Source organism: Penicillium hispanicum (assembly GCF_028827665.1).
Source record: "Penicillium hispanicum strain IBT 35686 chromosome Unknown utg000001l_segment0_segment0, whole genome shotgun sequence".
NCBI lineage: Eukaryota > Fungi > Ascomycota > Eurotiomycetes > Eurotiales > Aspergillaceae > Penicillium > Penicillium hispanicum.
This window is the reverse complement of record NW_026623193.1, coordinates 1352161-1370942: the sequence shown is the minus strand read 5'-3', so window position 1 is coordinate 1370942 and position 18782 is coordinate 1352161. Positions and strand designations below refer to the sequence as shown.

At 53.8% G+C, this 18782-nt stretch overlaps 8 protein-coding genes across 8 annotated transcripts; 4 read left to right on the top strand and 4 right to left on the bottom strand.

Annotated features, from left to right (window-relative positions):
• Window positions 1–123: 123 nt before the first annotated feature.
• On the bottom strand, window positions 124–1772 carry N7459_000562 (uncharacterized protein; the record flags this gene model as incomplete). Its single annotated transcript, XM_056939747.1, has 2 exons — window positions 124–765; window positions 825–1772. 2 exons carry the CDS (start codon window positions 1770–1772, stop codon window positions 124–126), a joined length of 1590 nt encoding a protein of 529 aa, XP_056804027.1.
• Window positions 1773–2567: 795 nt separating this feature from the next.
• N7459_000561 (putative esterase/lipase) lies at window positions 2568–3158 on the bottom strand (the record flags this gene model as incomplete). Its single annotated transcript, XM_056939746.1, has 1 exon — window positions 2568–3158. One exon carries the CDS (start codon window positions 3156–3158, stop codon window positions 2568–2570), a length of 591 nt encoding a protein of 196 aa, XP_056804026.1.
• A 738-nt stretch (window positions 3159–3896) lies between these two features.
• Window positions 3897–5384, top strand: N7459_000560 (uncharacterized protein; the record flags this gene model as incomplete). The annotated part of the gene is made up of 3 exons (XM_056939745.1): window positions 3897–3986; window positions 4298–4466; window positions 4648–5384. 3 exons carry the CDS (start codon window positions 3897–3899, stop codon window positions 5382–5384), a joined length of 996 nt encoding a protein of 331 aa, XP_056804025.1.
• An 823-nt stretch (window positions 5385–6207) lies between these two features.
• On the top strand, window positions 6208–7410 carry N7459_000559 (phosphopantothenate--cysteine ligase CAB2; the record flags this gene model as incomplete). The annotated part of the gene is made up of 1 exon (XM_056939744.1): window positions 6208–7410. One exon carries the CDS (start codon window positions 6208–6210, stop codon window positions 7408–7410), a length of 1203 nt encoding a protein of 400 aa, XP_056804024.1.
• A 662-nt stretch (window positions 7411–8072) lies between these two features.
• N7459_000558 (glycosyltransferase family 31 protein) lies at window positions 8073–9464 on the top strand (the record flags this gene model as incomplete). Its single annotated transcript, XM_056939743.1, has 1 exon — window positions 8073–9464. The coding sequence occupies one exon, from the start codon at window positions 8073–8075 to the stop codon at window positions 9462–9464; it is 1392 nt and encodes a 463-aa protein (XP_056804023.1).
• A 624-nt stretch (window positions 9465–10088) lies between these two features.
• Window positions 10089–11668, bottom strand: N7459_000557 (polysaccharide deacetylase family protein; the record flags this gene model as incomplete). The annotated part of the gene is made up of 3 exons (XM_056939742.1): window positions 10089–10408; window positions 10477–10562; window positions 10632–11668. The coding sequence occupies 3 exons, from the start codon at window positions 11666–11668 to the stop codon at window positions 10089–10091; spliced, it is 1443 nt and encodes a 480-aa protein (XP_056804022.1).
• Window positions 11669–12415: 747 nt separating this feature from the next.
• N7459_000556 (DEAD/DEAH box helicase) lies at window positions 12416–14699 on the bottom strand (the record flags this gene model as incomplete). Its single annotated transcript, XM_056939741.1, has 8 exons — window positions 12416–12977; window positions 13039–13232; window positions 13297–13448; window positions 13511–13590; window positions 13655–14015; window positions 14064–14199; window positions 14258–14315; window positions 14386–14699. The coding sequence occupies 8 exons, from the start codon at window positions 14697–14699 to the stop codon at window positions 12416–12418; spliced, it is 1857 nt and encodes a 618-aa protein (XP_056804021.1).
• Window positions 14700–16939: 2240 nt separating this feature from the next.
• On the top strand, window positions 16940–18552 carry N7459_000555 (pantothenate kinase; the record flags this gene model as incomplete). The annotated part of the gene is made up of 4 exons (XM_056939740.1): window positions 16940–17173; window positions 17301–17583; window positions 17646–18159; window positions 18225–18552. The coding sequence occupies 4 exons, from the start codon at window positions 16940–16942 to the stop codon at window positions 18550–18552; spliced, it is 1359 nt and encodes a 452-aa protein (XP_056804020.1).
• Between the last annotated feature and the right edge of the window lie 230 nt (window positions 18553–18782).

The window sequence follows — 18782 nt, the reverse complement described above, 5'->3', positions numbered from 1 at the left end:
AATGGCCAGTAGGGATGTCTGACCAGATTCATGAAGATGTGATTAAAAAGGGTATTGGGTATAATGAGAAGGGGGAGAGCGTTCAGTCATCCATCCGCAGAATCCGGATGTCACACGACCTCATTACTGGCTCTCAGCGCTGACTGCTGCTGATTCCGGGACGCAGATGGCAGAGTCTTGAGTGTCCGAGTCTACAGTGCTAAATGATATTGGGGGCAAGGGTCCATACTGCAGCCCATTGCGTACCTCAAGCTGTCGACGCAGGATGGCTTCCTCCAAATGCCACCGATGGCGGAGCTCATTCTTTTTGTTGTCCAAGGCCTGGATGATGGACGTTTCCTCGCGGCGGTGTTCCGCCTGCAGGGACGTGACATCCTTGGCATGCTTGTCGCACAGTTTCTCCAGCTCGTTCTCCATGCGCGCGATGGTTTCCTGCAGCTTCACCTCTTGGCGGTCCCGCAAAACTTTGATACGAGCTTCGTGGAGTGCGTCCATGGACTCGTGGTGGTGATACTGCTGTTCAAGCTGTTCCTTTTGCTGTTGAGTAAAGCGACGTGCTGGGGCGGCGCTGTCGGACCCAGAGAAGGACTCGGATCTTCTTTGTGTGGTTGTCCCGGGCGAGGGTGGAGGACTCGCATTCCGAAAGTAACCCTCCATGTGCTTGATGCGGGTGCGCGAGTTCATCTTGGCTCGCTCGAATTCACGCTGTTGTTCCATTTCGATGGCGAGCTGACGCTCTTCGAGGCGAATCGCAGCCGCCGTATTCTAGTACGTTGCCAGTCAGATCTCAAGCTCAACTACCAAATATTGGAGGGGGCGCAAACCTTCTCGCTCTTCTCCTCCTCGAGACGTTGGTTGCCAGACTGTTTTTCAGAAATAGCTGTCTGATGCCGACGCCGGAGGATGCTCAGGCTGGCATCTTGGAAAGCCATATGCCGATCTCTCTCCAAACTGTGCTGTTCCAGCATCATGCTTAATTCCGGATCGTCCAAGCTCCGCTGAAGCGCCTCTTTGTCAAAAATCGGTATCTCCAGCTTCGGGGCCGATGTCACAGCACTGCTGGGGCGCGAAGAAGTAATGGCGCTGGTGGGAGGCTCCGGCTTAGTTTCGAGATAGACGTGTTCAATGCCGCCGTCGCCTTTCGAGACTGTCACCATCGCATCAGGCGGCAACAGAAGGACCGAGGGCGGACGCCTCTTGCGAAAGTGGATGCGTCCAATAGCGGACTTGAAGCCGCTCCGCCGTTTCTCCTGTTTGTCGGCCGACGCGACGCTGAGTAGTGAATTCCGGTTTCCCTTCACTGTCAGGCCTTCCGGGTTGAGTCCATATGGACTTGCCACTGTCCGGCTATCGGTGGAACAATATGACGTGGGTCGGGTCGACAAGGAGGCCAGCGAGCGGGTACTCCCCGGTTTCGCGCGCTCGGAGGCCAATGTGATATCCGAGAACGACGAGACGACTGGATCGAGCGGGGATGGGGACGGAGACGACGGTTCGAGGGAGGGCGTGACGGAGCCGTCGCCGACGGAGTTTCGATCGGTGGAGGAGCCAGACGACAGGACTGGGGAGGAAAGATCGACCATGCCAGAGGCAATCGTCGCAGCCAGCGGTGCCGCCGCCTCGATCTCAGGCAGCTTCAGGCCTAGTTGTCGGGCCTCATCGGAAAGCCGTTGCGCCCGCGCTTGTTCGACTTCCGCTGAGGCCATCTGGAGGACCTCTTGTCGGTACTTGTCCTCATCTAGGACGGGCCCCACGACTGTAGGCGAGTCCATAGTCGATATGTACAAGTGGCGACGGCGCCTAACCAGCGGGCGCGCATGGACCGGAGGGGCAGAGGGACCAAGCAAGAAGGCGCGCGTTTCACGAAAAGCAGGAAAGGAGAGGGCTCGCCCACGGCACCACGAGCACGGTGGACGAGATATCGGCACACAATGACAGCATCCGCCCTTGTGGTGGGGGCCGTCGCAGAATTTGGGGGTTGGGGGTTGGAGGGTGAAGGGTGAGAAGGTGGGAGGAGGGGCGATCAGCTTGTGTCGGGTATCTGTAAGGACCGGAGGGCCAGCGAGCAGCCAAGCAGAGGAAATGGAGGATTGGGAAAAGGGAAACCGGTTCACTAGGCGCTTGGCCCTTTTTCATCGCGTTCCCTATGTTTGAACTGAAATGAAACCGACCCACGCGGCAATCCTGATGCAATCGGCGCCCACTTCGCAGGTGGCTTTTAGGCTCAGCTCGGCCCGTGGTTGACAGTCGAGAGCTTGAATTCCGATATCATACATTGTAGTACATGGTGCATCTTATAGATTTCGTGCTAGTTAACTATAAACACCATCTCCACTGCGTTTCTGTTGACCTCATCGTCCCTGTGTTAGGCAGGTAGGGCTTAGGGCTGCTCCTCAGATCTCCAGGCTGAATGGCTGCATGCCCCTCCGAGCATACGAGCCATGGGAATGCGCGCGATGGATCAGGAACGCGGCACGGGACGGGCGAGATAGGGATAGGGGAGACGTGGCCCGATTAAAAGAACCCAAAGACAATACCTTATCATAAGAAAGATGGCGTCCGCCTCGCTACTCGTTCAACATCGCAACCGCCAACCCGTACGCATGATCCTTGGCCGCATGTTGCGGGGTTCCGGTCCTTGTGCGCTTGTCCCACGCGTGCCTGCAGCCCTGCATGCGCTGGCTGACCACATGCCACTCGGGCTGTGCCTGGAGTCGCTCTGCTAACTCCTCTGCCTCTGGCGCAAGTGAGTCGCCGTCGGCCGTGATCATGAGAACGCGTCGTGGGAACCGCTCGGGCGATGCAAAGCGAGGCGAGATCCGTGGATCCCGTTTATCCACATCGTGGCCATGCAAGGCAAACACGAATCCACTGCCATGCCAGTTGAGGAGCACTGGTGTTGGGCCCGAGACCGGGGGAGAGGCGCGGTACACATGAGCCTTGATGCACCTGCCGGCTTCACGAGATGGGATGTGGCAGATCTCGTCTGGGGTGGCCAAGATGCGTTTTCTAAGCCGTATAAGGGTGTTGAGGATAAATGCCACCAAACGGTCTAAGTAATAGGTGAGTATCGACATGGTGGGTGGAGTGCTGTGGGAGGAAGTTGACGATTCAAGATTTGGAACCGAGGCAGACTGGTTGGCAATGGGACCAGCCATGGCCGGTTAGATCTTCTGCGGAATCCACCTAGCGCAAGTTTATCCCAACCGACGCATGCAAATGCCAAGTCGATACGGTTGATAACTTCTCTAAGTAATTGAATTTTCAACCTCATGGGTTGAATGAAAGAAATGCGAGCATAACGAGAAGAGAATTAGCGGCTCTCTAGGACTGAACAGGCAGGGAAAAAGAAATGAGTAACTCTCTTGTTCGTCCAAGATATATATATTGATGAAGCTGCTAGTTCTAGGTAAAAGATCCTGCCGCAAAACCACATAAGGATTGACTATACCTAGGTAGCCCCTATACGCGAGCGAGCGTTAGTCTTTCCAAGGTTATGCCGAGGGTGCACGTCGACCCTTCTGGCCTGTCGTGGCAATAATCCTGTAGGCGACCAACTCCGGAAACTCCACCGGATCTCTGCATCACCACGCACTTGTCGCACCTATCTCCACGTAGCTTCTCCACCAATCAAATCGCAAGTCGGCCATCGTCACTCTCCTCGTCGCCATCTCACATCATCGTTTCTGCGTATCTAGTCAGTCTTTGGTTTCATCGCGCGGGGAGCCGGATCTCCCTTTTATTGGACATATTTCTCGCCCTCAGTCCATAGCTACGCCTGGCATTCACTCGCCGCGTCGGCATCTGACCATAGAGCTATTTGGAGCTCTCAAGCTGTCAATGGTCTAGGTCTGGTTCATACATGCGCCGGCAGCCGCTGCCCCCTCGCGACCACTATGTCAACGCAATCGGATCCGATCGACACCAGCTTCACAGTCTTCATCCGCCTCCCATTTCCCCGAGGAGACTTTGTGGATCCGCCACCGGTAAGCAGTTCCACATCTTCCAGCTACTGAGTCTCGTCCCGCATCTACTGACCCTATCAGGTGGAATGGAATGCGTCGAAGGACCAAGCGTTATGGAACATCCTCTCACGGCCTTCGAAAGGGGATGATATCAACTGTATGCTTTACTTGAGATGATTCCTGCGTTTCTTTTGACCAGATTGGATAGCTGACTTGATGACAGGGAAAGCCTTGTAACTCCACCTCCCTGATGGCATAATCTCCCAGGCACTGCACATGCTAACCTATTCATTCTCTGCTCTAGGGCTGACAGCTTTGAAGTCACCTTGCAGTTTCTCCTCCAGCAGGCGGCATGGCTTTATGATCGACAGTTGTCGCAGGTCCGGGCTCAGATGCGTAAGGTCGGGACGACCCAGTCCACTTCGCCTTCCCCGGTGCCGGGATCTGTCTCTGGAAGCACTGCGCTAGCAGCGCCCGCGCAGAAGGGAGCTGCGCCTACAGGTACGTTTTGTCTGATGCTCTCTTAGAAGACTAGTCTCATGTCATATAGGATTTAAGGGAGCCGCTCGTCAAGTGTCTCAGCCAAGGGAAGCACCGCAACGAGGTATGAAGCCTCCTTTCCTCTCTGGGTTCGCACTCAGGCTGTATATATGCCATGCAATCGGTCTGACATCACATATAGCTACCAGTGGTCACGGCCGCCGCACCAGCTCTACCTCGACCACCACTATCAACCAAGTCCTCCCCTCCCGAGATCCATCTCGCACCGACACCCCCACAGCAGAAGGTAGAGAGCAGCGTTGGGAGTCTTTGGCTCGTCGGCCCTCGGTCACTAGACGTGAACAGCCACCTCCACTAGGTGTCTCGTTCCTACGGTCTCCTCCACTCGAGGAAGAGGATCTCACATCGAGCTCAGAAGAGTCCGACTCGGAAAGCGATGGCGCCAGCCGGAGAGCACCACGTTTCCGGCGGTTCGGAAAGTTCTCCACGCAGCGAGCGGGCCTCCGAGATGATGAGGATGATGAGGATGATGTCCCGGCGTTTTTACCCATGTCTCGGGAAGCCGAACCGGGTCCCCGGGATCGAGCAACTCAAGAGCTCAGCGCAACGTTACGGCTAGATGCCGAGCGAGTGGCTACCGCGCGTAGACGCATCGCAGACCGATCCGGCTCCCGGGTTCCCGTGGCCTCCGAGTCATCGACAAGCTCGATGAGCTCCGGAGCTCCGGTTGTTCTCCCTCGGGGTGACAGTCACCCAACCACTCAAGTCGTGGGTACGTTGGGATCCCAACGTGCGGGAGAAGCACCCCGCCAGAGCCCCCGCAAGTCCACCACCTCTGGACGAGAGGCTAGTGATGGGACGCCAAGCATGGGGAGCAGCTTCAGTGATCTCGACGGTGAGTTTGAGCCCTTCCGGTGACTGTTCACGCATGCTAATTCGACGCCGGATAGATGCTAGCGTTACACAGTCGGCGCTGGAGGAGGCTCTCATGAGTAACATGCAGCATGGTGGCATGGCCAGCCGCATGAGTACCATCAGCCAAGCCCTGCGTAGTCGCTACTTGCAGTGAAGCGGGGCGCTAGTCAATAGCATCTTTCGATAGCTCAGTAGTTTCTTGGTGATTCTTCACCGCGCCCTGTACCCTAATCCAGGATGCTGTAATGTACTCGCACTTGATATCCCGGGACCACACCTACTGTCTCAGCATCGACTGAGATCCTTCCGTTCACCCGAACTGAATCATCTAGAATATTCACCCTTGCTGTTTAATTCGGCGCTCTGCACCAGTCACCGTGGAAGAATGTCCGCCAAAATACCACCAAGTACCCTCCCGTAGTCCCCAGTGCGACAAAGTACTTCCTCACCGCCTGGCCTGCCGCCGGCCCAGCGGCTGCGCTAGACTCCAAGTCGCTTCGGAGCTCCGCTGTCAACGGAATCGGATCGCGGGGCGCTCTCTGCGATCGCTTTTAAAAGCCCTGTGTCATCCCGACCCAAACCTGTCAGTCGGGCCTTGGGAACCACGCGAATTGACTCCAGCGTCCCTTCTTACATCCCACCATCCGTCTACCGGCGACAATCCTCGGCATTTGATCTATACTCAGCCCCTCTCCCTGTCGACGCCCGCGCTCGGATCAATCGATACGCCAAAGTGATCTCCTCGACGCATGATCTTACAATTGTCGCCGTGACGCATTGCTCTACCACGGAGCTTACTGAGGTGACTCTTTCACCTTCATCCACCATGACCACCCCTCTCGGCGATATGGAACCCGCCGACGCGGAATCCGTGTACTTCAACGAATACCCCCCGCCAAAAGCACTCCCCAAGCACGAGGCATTGGCTCGCGCCTTCATCGACCTCCATGTCGAGGCCAACCGTCGCGTGGTGCTCGTCACCTCCGGCGGTACCACAGTCCCCCTAGAGACACAGACAGTGCGCTTCATCGACAATTTCTCCGCAGGAACCCGCGGCGCCACCTCCGCGGAATACTTTCTCCAGCAGGGGTATGCGGTAATCTTCCTGCACCGCCAGTACAGTCTGCTGCCGTATTCGCGGCACTACAGCCACTCCACCAATTGTTTCTTAGACTTTATGGACGAGGCCCCGCCATTCGGCGACACCCCGGACTCGGATCACGGGCCGATCGTCGTGCGCAGCGAGTACCAGGACGAGATGCGTGACGTCTTGCGGAAGTACCGCTACGCCAAACGAAACAACCTTCTCCTGCTGCTACCGTTCACCACCGTGGCCGAGTATATGTTTGAGCTGCGGTCGTTGGCGAAGCTGATGCGCCCGCTGGAATCCAATGCGCTTTTCTACCTCGCAGCGGCGGTCAGCGATTTCTTTATTCCGCGCAGTCGCATGGCGGAGCATAAGATTCAGTCGTCGGAATTACCGGCGCACCTGGATCAGGACCAGAAGGATGGCCCCGATGACATTTACACCGGCGAGAACGAAGAAGACTCACCGAAGAGCCGCAAGAAGCTCGTCATCAACCTGGATCCCGTGCCGAAATTTCTACACCGGCTGGTCGACGGTTGGGCGCCGAATGGGAGTATGGTGGTCTCATTCAAGCTGGAAACAGATCCCGCACTGTTGGTGTATAAGGCGCGCACCGCGCTGCAGCGCTACTCTCATCACCTCGTCATTGGAAATTTGCTGTCAACGCGGAAGTGGGAGGTTGTGTTCGTCACCCCTGACACGCCGCACGAGCGCTGGATTCGAGTGCCCAAGGCGCGGCGTAGCAAGAGTATCTCCGGTGTGGAAGATCAAGTTGGATTAGCGGAGATCAAGAAAGGCAGCGCTGCACAAACTGGAGCAGCCGACCAGGCGCCTCCGCCGCAAGAAGAGGGCGGCGATGGAATAGAGATTGAAAGTTTGATCATCCCGGAGTTGGTCAAGCTGCACGACGCCATGATTGAGAAGAAAACCCAACGGACATAGTGGACGGGGTCGAATGCATGTACATATGGAAATGTCATAAAAGATAAAAAGGGCGAGTCGTCTTGGATGGGTTTGGTGCTTGAGCTGCATTAATCGACGGCGTTCATACAACTTAATCTATACTTCGTTTCACCAACTTCATTCGGATGGCGGTTGCCTTGGTAGGGTGGCTGTGCTTATGGCACTACGCCTAGCTGGGCTTCCACTTACTCCGTTATATGCTGCAACACTCTTCAACCAGATTCAGGAGAATAACTGGTGACGACCGTGGCGTAGATCGCCGCGACGATCAAGGGGCTGGCCGAGCGGGCCATGCGTTCACGCCGCGGTTCAATGGCATGAAAGGTGTGAAGAGAGGTCCTAATTGATGTCAGGCCATCACATCTAGCTCGTAATTACTATACATAGCATTGAAACGAACTGAAGAATCATCCTATGCTGACAATGTATATGTTGGCCCCGGTGGCTGAAACCGCCAGGGCTACCTAGCTGGAGTACGTGGCCCGTTGTGTCAGCACCCACCCGAATTTCTCCCTTGTCGATCCTCTCACCTGGGAGCTTCCCCAGCTATACGATATTATTCATTATTCCTTCTGAAACCATGCCTAGGAGACCAGCGCCCGGTGATTGAACAATAGTGAACCCTTCATTGAACGCCCAGGATGGTTCCCCGGCGACGGTTCAGCCGGCGTTTTTTCGCTCTCGCCGCCGCCGCTGCCCTCTTCTTCCTATACCACCTCTTCTCCCTCCAGCCTGAACCCCAGCCTAGCCCGTATGGCCGCACGAGCAGCAATGCCGCCCCCGATACTACCAGCGAACCAGCCCCGTACTGTCCACCACTCAAGGGCATTGACGATATCCTGGTCGTAATGAAGACCGGTGTCACCGAGTCGCGGGAGAAAGTGCCGGTCCACTTTCAGACCACGCTGCGCTGCGTGCCACACTACGTGATCTACTCCGACTTTGCGGAGGAGATCGAGGGCGTGCAGATCCACGACGCCTTCCGTACCATGGACCCGAGTATCGTGGAACAAGTCGAGGACTTTGATATCTACAACCGCATCTCCAAGATGGGGCGCAGGGGGCTGGAGCAGGACGACTTTGCCGACGAGGCGAACTCGGCCATCGGCAAACCCAACAACCCGGGCTGGAGGCTGGACAAATGGAAGTTCCTGCCCATGGCGCAGGAGGCATTGCGCTACAAGCCGGATGCCAAGTGGTTCGTCTTCATGGAGGCCGACACGTACGTCTCGTGGCCGACCCTGCTGGCATGGCTGAGCCACTACGATGCGCGCGAGCCGCACTATCTCGGCACGGAGACTCAGATTGCGGACGTCATCTTCGCCCACGGAGGCTCGGGCTTTATGCTCACGAACTCGGCGCTGCAGGCAGTCTCGGATCAATACGAGGCCCGCCGGGAGGAACTCGACGAGTACACCGACATGCACTGGGCGGGCGACTGCGTTCTAGGCAAGGTGCTCGCTGACGCAGGCATTGACCTAGAATTCTCATGGCCGATCCTGCAGAACTCCAATCTCGGCGAATTGGACGAGTTCACGAACGATCTATACCGGCAGCCGTGGTGCTTCATCGCCGTCGCATTCCACCACCTGACCCCCGCGCAGGTTGCAGAACTGTGGAGCTTTGAGCAGAAGCGCTGGCACCACGTGAGTTATTCCTCTGATCTTGTCCAACGTTTCCATCGCATCTTGCCGCTAACTCCACCACAGACAAACAAACGGATCCTCCTCCACAGCGACGTCTTCCGCGAACTCCTCTATCCCACGATGGCCGGCCAACCGACCAGGTACTCCTGGGACAATTTATCCGGCGAGGAGCAGTTCTCCGTGGGGAGCTTCGACGAATGCCGCCGCGTCTGCGAAGCCGACGAGACATGCGTGCAATTCTCCTTCCGCGAAAGCAAGTGCTTCACCAACGCCACTCCGCTCCTTGGCAACGCAAACCCCGACGCATCCTCGGGGTGGCTGATGTTTCGAATCCACCACATGATGACTCAAACCGGGCTGTGTCGCAGCCCAGACTTTGGGGTGTAATGGATCGAGGCATCTCTGCTCTGTCTTTCTTCGGAGCTTCATGACTCTGGCGACAACTGTCTTGGTTGTCGCTTTAGTTACACACTACCGCGTATCTGTCACGATGTTCTCTTTGCATCTCCCCTTGTTTGTTTTGGTTGGATATCGGGCTCTCGATATGCATGGCATCAGCGCCGGTTTATCAATTCTTGTTTTATTGTCTTACTACTACCCCTGGCTTCTTTTTGCATGTTCGCGCGCTGGGATGTTGGCATGAAAGTCCGTGTCCTGGCTGGATGAGGCGTTGAAAATGGCATTGTGATGAATAGTCGCATCGACGTTGGCGAGGTGTCTCGTGAGTGATATATGTGCTTGGCTGGAAAGTAATAGGTAGACGGTTGATAAATGCTTGCATCATGCTTGCTGACGCAGGCACCTTCCAGGTTGGAACCTAGGTCTTCTCCAGTATATCTATCCCGTTCTACTACATAGACCTCATACTTGCGCATTTCTGGATGGGATTTGAAATAAGAAGTAGTTTCTTTCAGTTCGAGTTACGCTTGCACGTACAAGCTGACAGGAGTATAAACCCACTCACTAAGGATATAGTATAAACGTAGTAGGCTTCGTGATCCAATGCCTCGCTCAGATGGGCGGACTCGACGGATCTTCGACACACTGATCAATACGCATGACTTTAAACCCGGCGCGCTTAGCATGCTGAATGAACTGTCGCAGGTAGCCCACGGTAGTGGGATGCAGATAATGCATCACGGCCAAGTTACCGCCGCGAGCGACGTCGCGATAGAATGCGTCCAGTTGTTTCTCCGGCGTCGATGTATTCGCCCACAGCCAGTCCTCGACATCGACGCTCCAATTGACAATGTATGGGTTAGGTATGTATTTTGCCAACTGCTGGCGAAGCCGTGCGCCGACGGTTCCGAACGGTGGGCGGAAGTACGAGGCTGTGTGGGCGACGGAATAGTCAGGTCCATGTCTTGGCTGAGGAGCAGATAGCGCGATCACAACTTACATTTAATACCCAGGTTGTCTTGAAAGACCTGCATCATGCTGGTTATTTCCTCGTCGATCTTCTCTAGGCTTGGTAGTCCCTCCATCCTGGATGATGTATCAGCAGGATAGCCCTATCCAAGGTTTTTGGTTGTCACCACCGCCAGCCACACTTACTTGGGATGAGTATTTGAATGGAAGGCCACCTGATGCCCCCTTTGCAGCATTTCCTGATAGAATCTGGTGAAATTGGTTGACGGATCCCGTAGGCCAGTTCCAACAACGAAGAATGTCGCTCGAACATCTTCTTCGTCCAGAATCCGGAGGACCTCCTGCGCATACTGAGGCTGTCCGTCGTCGATACCAAAAGCAAATGAATTCGGACGACTGCAACGAAGTACCATCTTACCACTCGGAAGCTTCTCGGGTATTTTGAAGTGACCATTGCTCGGAGACGGAGCTGGGATCGTAGATACTAGCTCAACACGACGCAATGTAAGGGATTCGTTGGTATAAAAACCAGTAAACGAAACCGACATAACCCGGCTGTGGTCAATGTGAAAATGCGACAGCGGAATAAAAAGCTCGGCCTTTTCCTGTGATGAGGGATCCTGGTTGCCGTCCTCGCACTTTTTGGGCTTAGGGTGCTGCTGCTTTGAATTGCGAGTCACAGACGCTCCTTCGTTGCCATCATCACCGGAATCGTCTTCCTGAGAAGTACCAGGCTTGGTTCTCATCATGTATCTTGAAGCTTGGACACTGTCAGGTATACCCGGAAACGGGCTCCGGCGTGGATAGCAGTCAGCGTTGTGCTCATTCAGCGAGACAGTGAATTGATCCGTGCCCTCGAAGACAACATGCAGAAAATGATTCTGCCACGGAAGCAAACTGAAGCAACTCTTGGTATCAAACTGTGTGTGGAAGTTCTGATCTGGGTCTGTAGGGAAGAGACTGAGAATGCCTGGTTCGTGGTGCATGGCCAAATTCTCCCCAGCACCGTGCCAAAACCCCAGGTCATTGTGAGTCGGATTCTGGAAGGTGTCAATGACTAGCGATGGCATAGAGCTCTGGCTCTGTGGAGTAGCGAGAGTGTTTGCTCGAGTCTCAAACCAATGTGAATGTTCGATTGAGTTGTGCACAAAGCTTGTGGCCGTGGGTAGGAGTAGTACAAGAGAAAGGGCGGATGAAGCTGGTAGGAATGAACGGAGCTGCATGGTGAAGGATATGCCAATGAAACGATTGAATATCGGGGTCAGTTGACAAAGGCCAAAAGATTTCTTGGTCGTGACTCGGAGACCTGATAGCAATGACCTCTGGTAGGTGGGCGAGAGGTTACAGTGATGAGAAGGCGCGGTGGGCAGAAGTTACACTTTTAGGGCAACTGGTGGCCACGGGACTAACATGGGTGTAGGCTTACGGACACCTCGATGGACAACCAAGAAGACTCGAGTAAAAGAATAAAGGGAATATTGTGGCGACACATTCGGAACATATCAGAAAAGTGAATCCATGCAAATCCCAAATAGCAATGCCTCAACAATCTAACCTCAAAGCACTCCCATGCTACCGCCCTAATAGGCCGGTAGGATCAGTAGAACCACACATTCCCTGCAAAGAGAACCACAAAACTCAGAAATGCAGATCTATCCTCACCGTGACGGAGAATTAATAATGATTCCTTGGTCAAGTATTCCTTCCACAGGGTTGTCGCCGGGTTCCCGGGTGCACAACAAAGTCACGTTGGTAAAACATCACCTTCTAGGATCCACAATCGGGCATTTTCAAGGGGACAGACCGTGTTCAATTGCAGAGCTCAGAGCCTTCGCAGCTTGGACTTCACTCGCATCGCGTTACCCGCTCGTACAGCTAACTGGTGAGACGGCTTGACAGCAGCGGGATGGGTAGCCGGGAACGCAGCCCTAATCAACACTTGAAAACGCCATTGTGCCAGGGAGACTTCGCTACCAGCCCCCGGCTGGTTCCAACTGAGACTTACCCATTGAGCTGGAGCTACCATCGTCGGTGTTCTGAGGGGCCCAGTTGGCGGTCGGCTGCTCGAAGGATCCGCTGGTAGGGTTCTCCTTGGCTGGGGTTTCCTTTGGCGCAAGGGCGACGGCGTCGACGCCGAAGTAGTCCTCCATGGACTCGAGATTTTCCGCGTCCTTGGACGCCTGCCCATCGTTCTCTTCCGAGGCATCGGTTTTATCATCTTCGAAGTCGATGATATTGTTCTCGGGAACATATTGCTCAAGGAAATCCGGAATCGGCTGCTTGCATTCAAGCAGAATTTTCACCAGATCAGGAGCAAGCTCTGAATCTCGATCGTTGTAGAACGATGTCGCGATGCCTTCATTGCCGATGCGAGCAGTGCGACCGATACGATGAATGTATTCCGTGATGCCGTCGTGGGACGCTCGAGGTAAATCGAAATTGATGACATGCATCACGTTGATGATATCCAGGCCGCGCGAAGAAAGACCAGTGGCAACCATGATCGGACATTGAGCAGTACGGAATGCTCGTCTAGTTATTGCGTCAGCAATCTGAGACTAGAATCAATGGCAGACAATAGCCGTAGACTCACATCGCATCCTCACGCTCTCGCTGGGTGCGGCCTCCGTGGATTGAGGTGCTGGGAAGACCCGAGTTGAACAGGAAGTCATCCACAAAGTCGACTTGTTCCTTGCTGTTGACAAATACCAGGGTTCGAATAGGCACCATACTGATGAGAAGGTCGTACAGAGCTCTTTTCTTCTGTCGATCCTCTACGTAATGGACCTAGAACGAGGAATCACTCCGTTAGCAAAAGGAATAAACTTCTATCTTGATCAAAACTGCGTACTGTCTGCGCGACATTGAGGTGAGAACTGCCAGTACGGCCAATGCGAATGCGAACATAGTCATTGCAAAGGTAGGACCGTGCAAGCTTGCGACATTCCTTGTTGAAGGTGGCGGAGAACATCAGGTAACGGTGATCCTCGTCCTCGTTCATATCTGATGCAGGTTAATCTTCCAGGGGATTGGATTATAGGGCAAGGACGTAAAAGAAAACGTACCGCCGCCAGACATGATCTTCTTGAAGTCCTCTTCCCAGTCAGATTGCAGTAGCTCATCGGCCTCGTCAATAACGGTGTATCTTAACAATCGTCAGCTTGGACTGTGGGGGCGCTAATGGAATCGGTGAAAAGAGCAAGTCTTACTTCACACGCCGAAGGGACAAAACGTGAGGCTGATTCATAAAGTCCAGAATGCGACCAGGGGTACCGATCAGAACGTCGCATCCCTTCTGCAAGTCCTCACGTTGGAGGCGCGCAGGTGCACCGCCATACACAACACAGGGGCGAAGCATGGAGCGATAGCAGAGACGACGAGCTTCGTCGAAGATCTGGGTAGCCAACTCACGAGTAGGGCAGACGACTAAAACCAATGGCTCCGCTCGGACTGCATTCAGCTTGGGGTCAAACCCTTCAGCAACATTGGGACGTGCTGCAGCCAGCTTCTTGGCCTTTCCCATTAGCTTCGATAGAATGGGAATGAAAAATGCGCCCGTTTTACCGGACCCTGCACATGTTAGCTCAAGAAGAGTGTGGGCATAAACTTATCACGCACCGGTCTGAGCAATAGCGATCAAGTCCTTGTTTTGAAACACTGCCGGGATGGCATAACACTGGACAGCCGTGGGCTGTTCATACAAGCATAGCCTAATGTTCTCTCGCATGATTGGATGTAGCCCAGCATCATCCCACTATACATTGTTAGTACAAGCATTGAGTTAGAGTCAGGGCTGGTAGGTAAATACTAACCGCAGTAATCGGGGTAATCCGCTCCTCGCTTTCACAGACAACCTTGATCCGATTCATTCTACGCGAAGATGTTTATCAGACATCGAGATATCAGTGTGCAATAGCCAAGCGTTAAGGACTGGACTTACTCCGAAAGTTTCTTCCCTGCGCGCTGGATGTACTCATTACGGAAGAGCATCTTCTCCAGCTCTTCATTGGGTGGACCGATATCACCGTACTCATCATCCCATTCGTACCGAGCTGCGACACCAGCCCAGTCCGTGGATTCCTTGTTTGCATAGGCTTCATAGTCGAAGGGCGTAGGTACAACCCAACCCTTCTCGGCAGCCCGAGTGGCTTCCTCGGAGAGAGCAGGACCGCGGGACGGCTTTTCATTGCCAGTCTCTTTGGACTTGTTTGAGACATCCTGCAAAGCGTCATGAATATCCTTCATCTTCTCCATCTTGATAAAGGATGGAGATCTTGATGAAGGAAGGAGGGGTGATGCTTGTCTTCGAACTTAGTAGGTACCAGAGGGTTTCGACGCGTCAATGGTATTCCAAAGTTCCAGGAAATACCTTGCAGCGATTGAAATGATGACAGGATGCGCAGAGTACTTAAACGAGTACGCAGCAAATGGAGAGAATCCAGGCGTTAATGGGTGGGCGGGGAGGGAAAGGGAGGAGGAGGGAATCAACCTTGGAGAGAAGAGACCCCAAGAACTTCGTGGGATTGTCCGTTCGAAGCGGAATAGGCCCGTTTACACTCTTGGGGAGGCACGTGGTTAGGGAGAGCAAACAAGAAGCGGAATGAGGAATTATTCCGAGATGAAGTGGAAATCATTTATGTTTGCCAAATTGAAGATATCCTATTGAGTACCTAAGATAGGTATGATAGAAGAGATGAAGCACGTGCTTGAATAATGATCTGGACATGTTTCTCCTGTTTCTGCTCTTCCCTTATGGAGCTTCTTGACAGAGATGGACACCAAGACAGCCACATACACATTGAGTGACCCCTACTTGATGGGGTTGATGAGCTTGTCGTGCTTGGTGATCAATCCAGCAGTAAGATCCCAGCCATGAGCATTGATATAACCATCTTCGGCTTCGTTCAGCTCACTTACTCAAGGATCGAATATTGGTATATGTGAGGAGCACGTTCTCAGAGGCTGGAAAGCCTCCAGTGTATCAACCCTGATCAGCTGAGGACGTGGTAGAATGACCAAGAAGGTAGGTTGTTGATAATTGCACGTCATTTCCATTCATTGCCAAGGCTGACTCCCATAGGACTCGCTATTTCATCGGTTGATAGGAAGGCAAGTACATGATGCGAAGTTTGTGGGTGACCGTGGCTGACGTTCCTGGGACTGTTCAGATCACCACGCTTGATAGGGCAATGATGGCCGATATCAGTCTGAGTACAGACATGGCCTACACCAGATACAGAGTTAGTGATCTGTTATGTTGACTGTGGCCCCTGTCAATATAAATATTGCCATGCAGGAGATCACCGAAGCTGCTGGTGAGCTAGATCCTGAGGGACAGAAATCACTGCGTGTCCATGAGTGTTCAGAGATTATGGACCACTTAAGGACCAAAATTTCCGTGGAGACCACGGGTGTCTTCGAGCTCGAAGACTGGGACAACGGCAACTTGGGGGTGACCAGATCGACCGAGATATCGAGAAAGAACTCTTCTTGAAAACACGACGATGGGATCAAGAAGACCTTGTTTTGAACGTACGCCAGAGGTTTTCATGGGCACGCCGCCGCTTTACCTTGGGAAGCATCGTTATTTGATCACCGACCTTGGATGCTAGGTGCACTCGAGGGTTACCAACCGGCTCAAGAGGTTGGTTAAAGCTCTGAGTGCCCTTGCGATGGAGTTTCAACGCGGAAAGAAGAAGAGAGAAGTCTACACATTGCCTCAGATTTCCCCAAGATTACGCAGCAAGCTGTCGCCTCAAAGTTTGGCATCTATGAAGTATTTGAAAAGTATCAGGAAGCTCGATCTACGTGGCCAGTTGTGTCGTCAATTGCAACGAAGAATCGCCCAGGGGTACTTGACCCGGGATCAAACGGTTGAAATGGAATTTCCACGATGAACAATCAATACGATCTGCAAATGCCAAACCATATGTCTAGGGCTGCCAGATCCGCACTCGGCTTGAAATGTTCGATCGAAAAAAAGGTAGGCAATCGCTTGGGAGAGTAGGAGTTAACTAATAGAACAGTTACCACTAGGTTGTCAAGTTGTCCGTCAGTGATATTGCTCGGAAATGGCCTAAGAGACACCTTCCTCGTGGAGAGGGAGTTGGGATATGGATCGGTGGCATCTACACCAGCATTGACTGTATATATCTCTCCTGATGCTATCTACTTTGCCATTCGAACCGCAAAATGCATGTAGAAAGAAAGAGGGTCCTTCTAACACAGCAGGCAAGGAAGATTGATCACTAGCTTTGATACTCCCAGCGCAGCTCTCCTTGCATCCCAGGAATTGCTCGGAGTTAGGGCAACATCGCATCGCCTTTCGACCTCGGCAGCGCAGCTTCCTGGTGGAACCGTTTGCGGGTAGAAAATATACGCCGTAAGCCTGGGCACGGCCACCCTGCGGGCCGTGGATCTCCAGACCTTGGGCCTTTTGAACCTCCGGACTTCTGGACTTCGACACTAATCTCCGGATTCTCCCCGTCCTTGCCATGCCTCCTCCCGACCGTATCGATTCCCCCGAGGACGGTCGGCGCAAGCGCCCTGCCCGTCTGGAGGAGGCCATTACCAACCCGGGCGCCGTCAAGATTAACGTGACGGGCGCGTTCATCGTGGACGATGAGGTCCGGTCGCGCAGCCCCGTCGAGACCGACGGCGTGCACTACGAGAACAAGGATATCCGCCTGCCACACCATACCGGGGTCGTGAGCCATGTCGCCGTCGATGTGAGTGTCGTCTTTCCACCGTTTGCGCTGGTCGCTCGGCGCCCCGCATGCCACCCCGCAATCGGCATGCAGCAGAACAAAAACATTCTCTTAATGTCGCCAACTGACCACGTCGGCTGTTGTATAGATTGGCGGATCGCTTGCGAAGCTCGTGTATTTCACCCGAGAGCTTGACGAGGCCGACAATGGCGGTCGCCTCAATTTCATCAACTTCGAAACCCACCGCATCGACATCTGCATCAACTTCATCCGACAGCTGAAGGAGGAACACGAGAAGCTCAATGGCTCGGCTAAGGACGAGCTGTGTGTCGTGGCAACCGGTGGCGGTGCTTTCAAATTCTACGACAAGCTCAAGCAGGCGCTGGACGTCAACATTCTGCGCGAGGAGGAGATGGAATGCTTGATCATCGGTAAGTCTCCGGTGAGCTTGCCATGCTCTGCAGATGAGGCTAATGAGATCGTTGGTTCGTAGGTCTTGACTTCTTCATTACCGAGATCCCCAACGAGGTCTTCACATACAGCGATACCGATCCAGAGCCGATGCGGTTTGCCGAGGCCCGACCAGATGTTTACCCCTACCTTCTTGTCAACATTGGATCCGGCGTTTCCATGATCAAGGTGTCCGGCCCGAGACAGTTCCAGCGTGTGGGAGGAACCCATCTGGGTGGTGGTACCTTCTGGGGGATCATGTCTTTGCTGACGGGCGCCCGAACCTTTGACGACATGCTGGCCATGGCGGATCGCGGCGATAACAGTGGAGTGGACATGCTGGTTGGTGATATCTACGGCATGGACTACAGCAAGATCGGATTGAAAAGCACGGCTATTGCTAGCACATTCGGCAAGGTTTTTCGCTTAAAGAATGCGGCGGAGCGAGGCGCCGAGGATGGCGAGGGCCTGATTCACGACGCCGAATTTGATCAGACTAATGGGGGTGTCAACTTCCGCCACGAAGACATGAGCCGAAGTCTTCTGTATGCTATCAGGTGTGTCTATATATTACCTGTTTTCTTTGGCTTGACATGTTCCCGACTAACACTACCCTGGACAGTAACAACATTGGTCAAATTGCCTATCTGCAGTCGGAGAAACACCAAGTAAAGCACATCTACTTTGGTGGATCGTTCATTCGCGGCCACCGCCAGACCATGAACACATTGTCATACGCCATCCGTTTCTGGTCTAAGGGTGAGAAGCAAGCATACTTCTTACGCCACGAAGGCTATCTGGGTGCTGTCGGGGCTTTCATTCGTCGTCAGCCACAAAATTGGGGTCGCAGAAATAGCGTTGATGATGTGGCGACACCGCAGGCGGTCCGGAATCTCGCCCAGAGCACTGTCTCGAACTCTCAACAGAATGGCCCGTCCAGCGCATCATAGGCCAAGGCGGCCAGAAAGCACCTTCTGATTTATTTTTGCCTGCTTGGACAAGACCATGATACCCCCTGAATGTGCATTCCAAGCCTCCGACAGTTTGGTGGACGCCGTCCGAGAAACTCATGGTGTCAACTTGGGTTGATAGATTTCTCAACGAACCCGCTGGCTTGGGCCCCATCATGGTTTCTTCTCTGCATGTCGCACCTACCCTTCCAGAAGACGTTTTTGTCCAC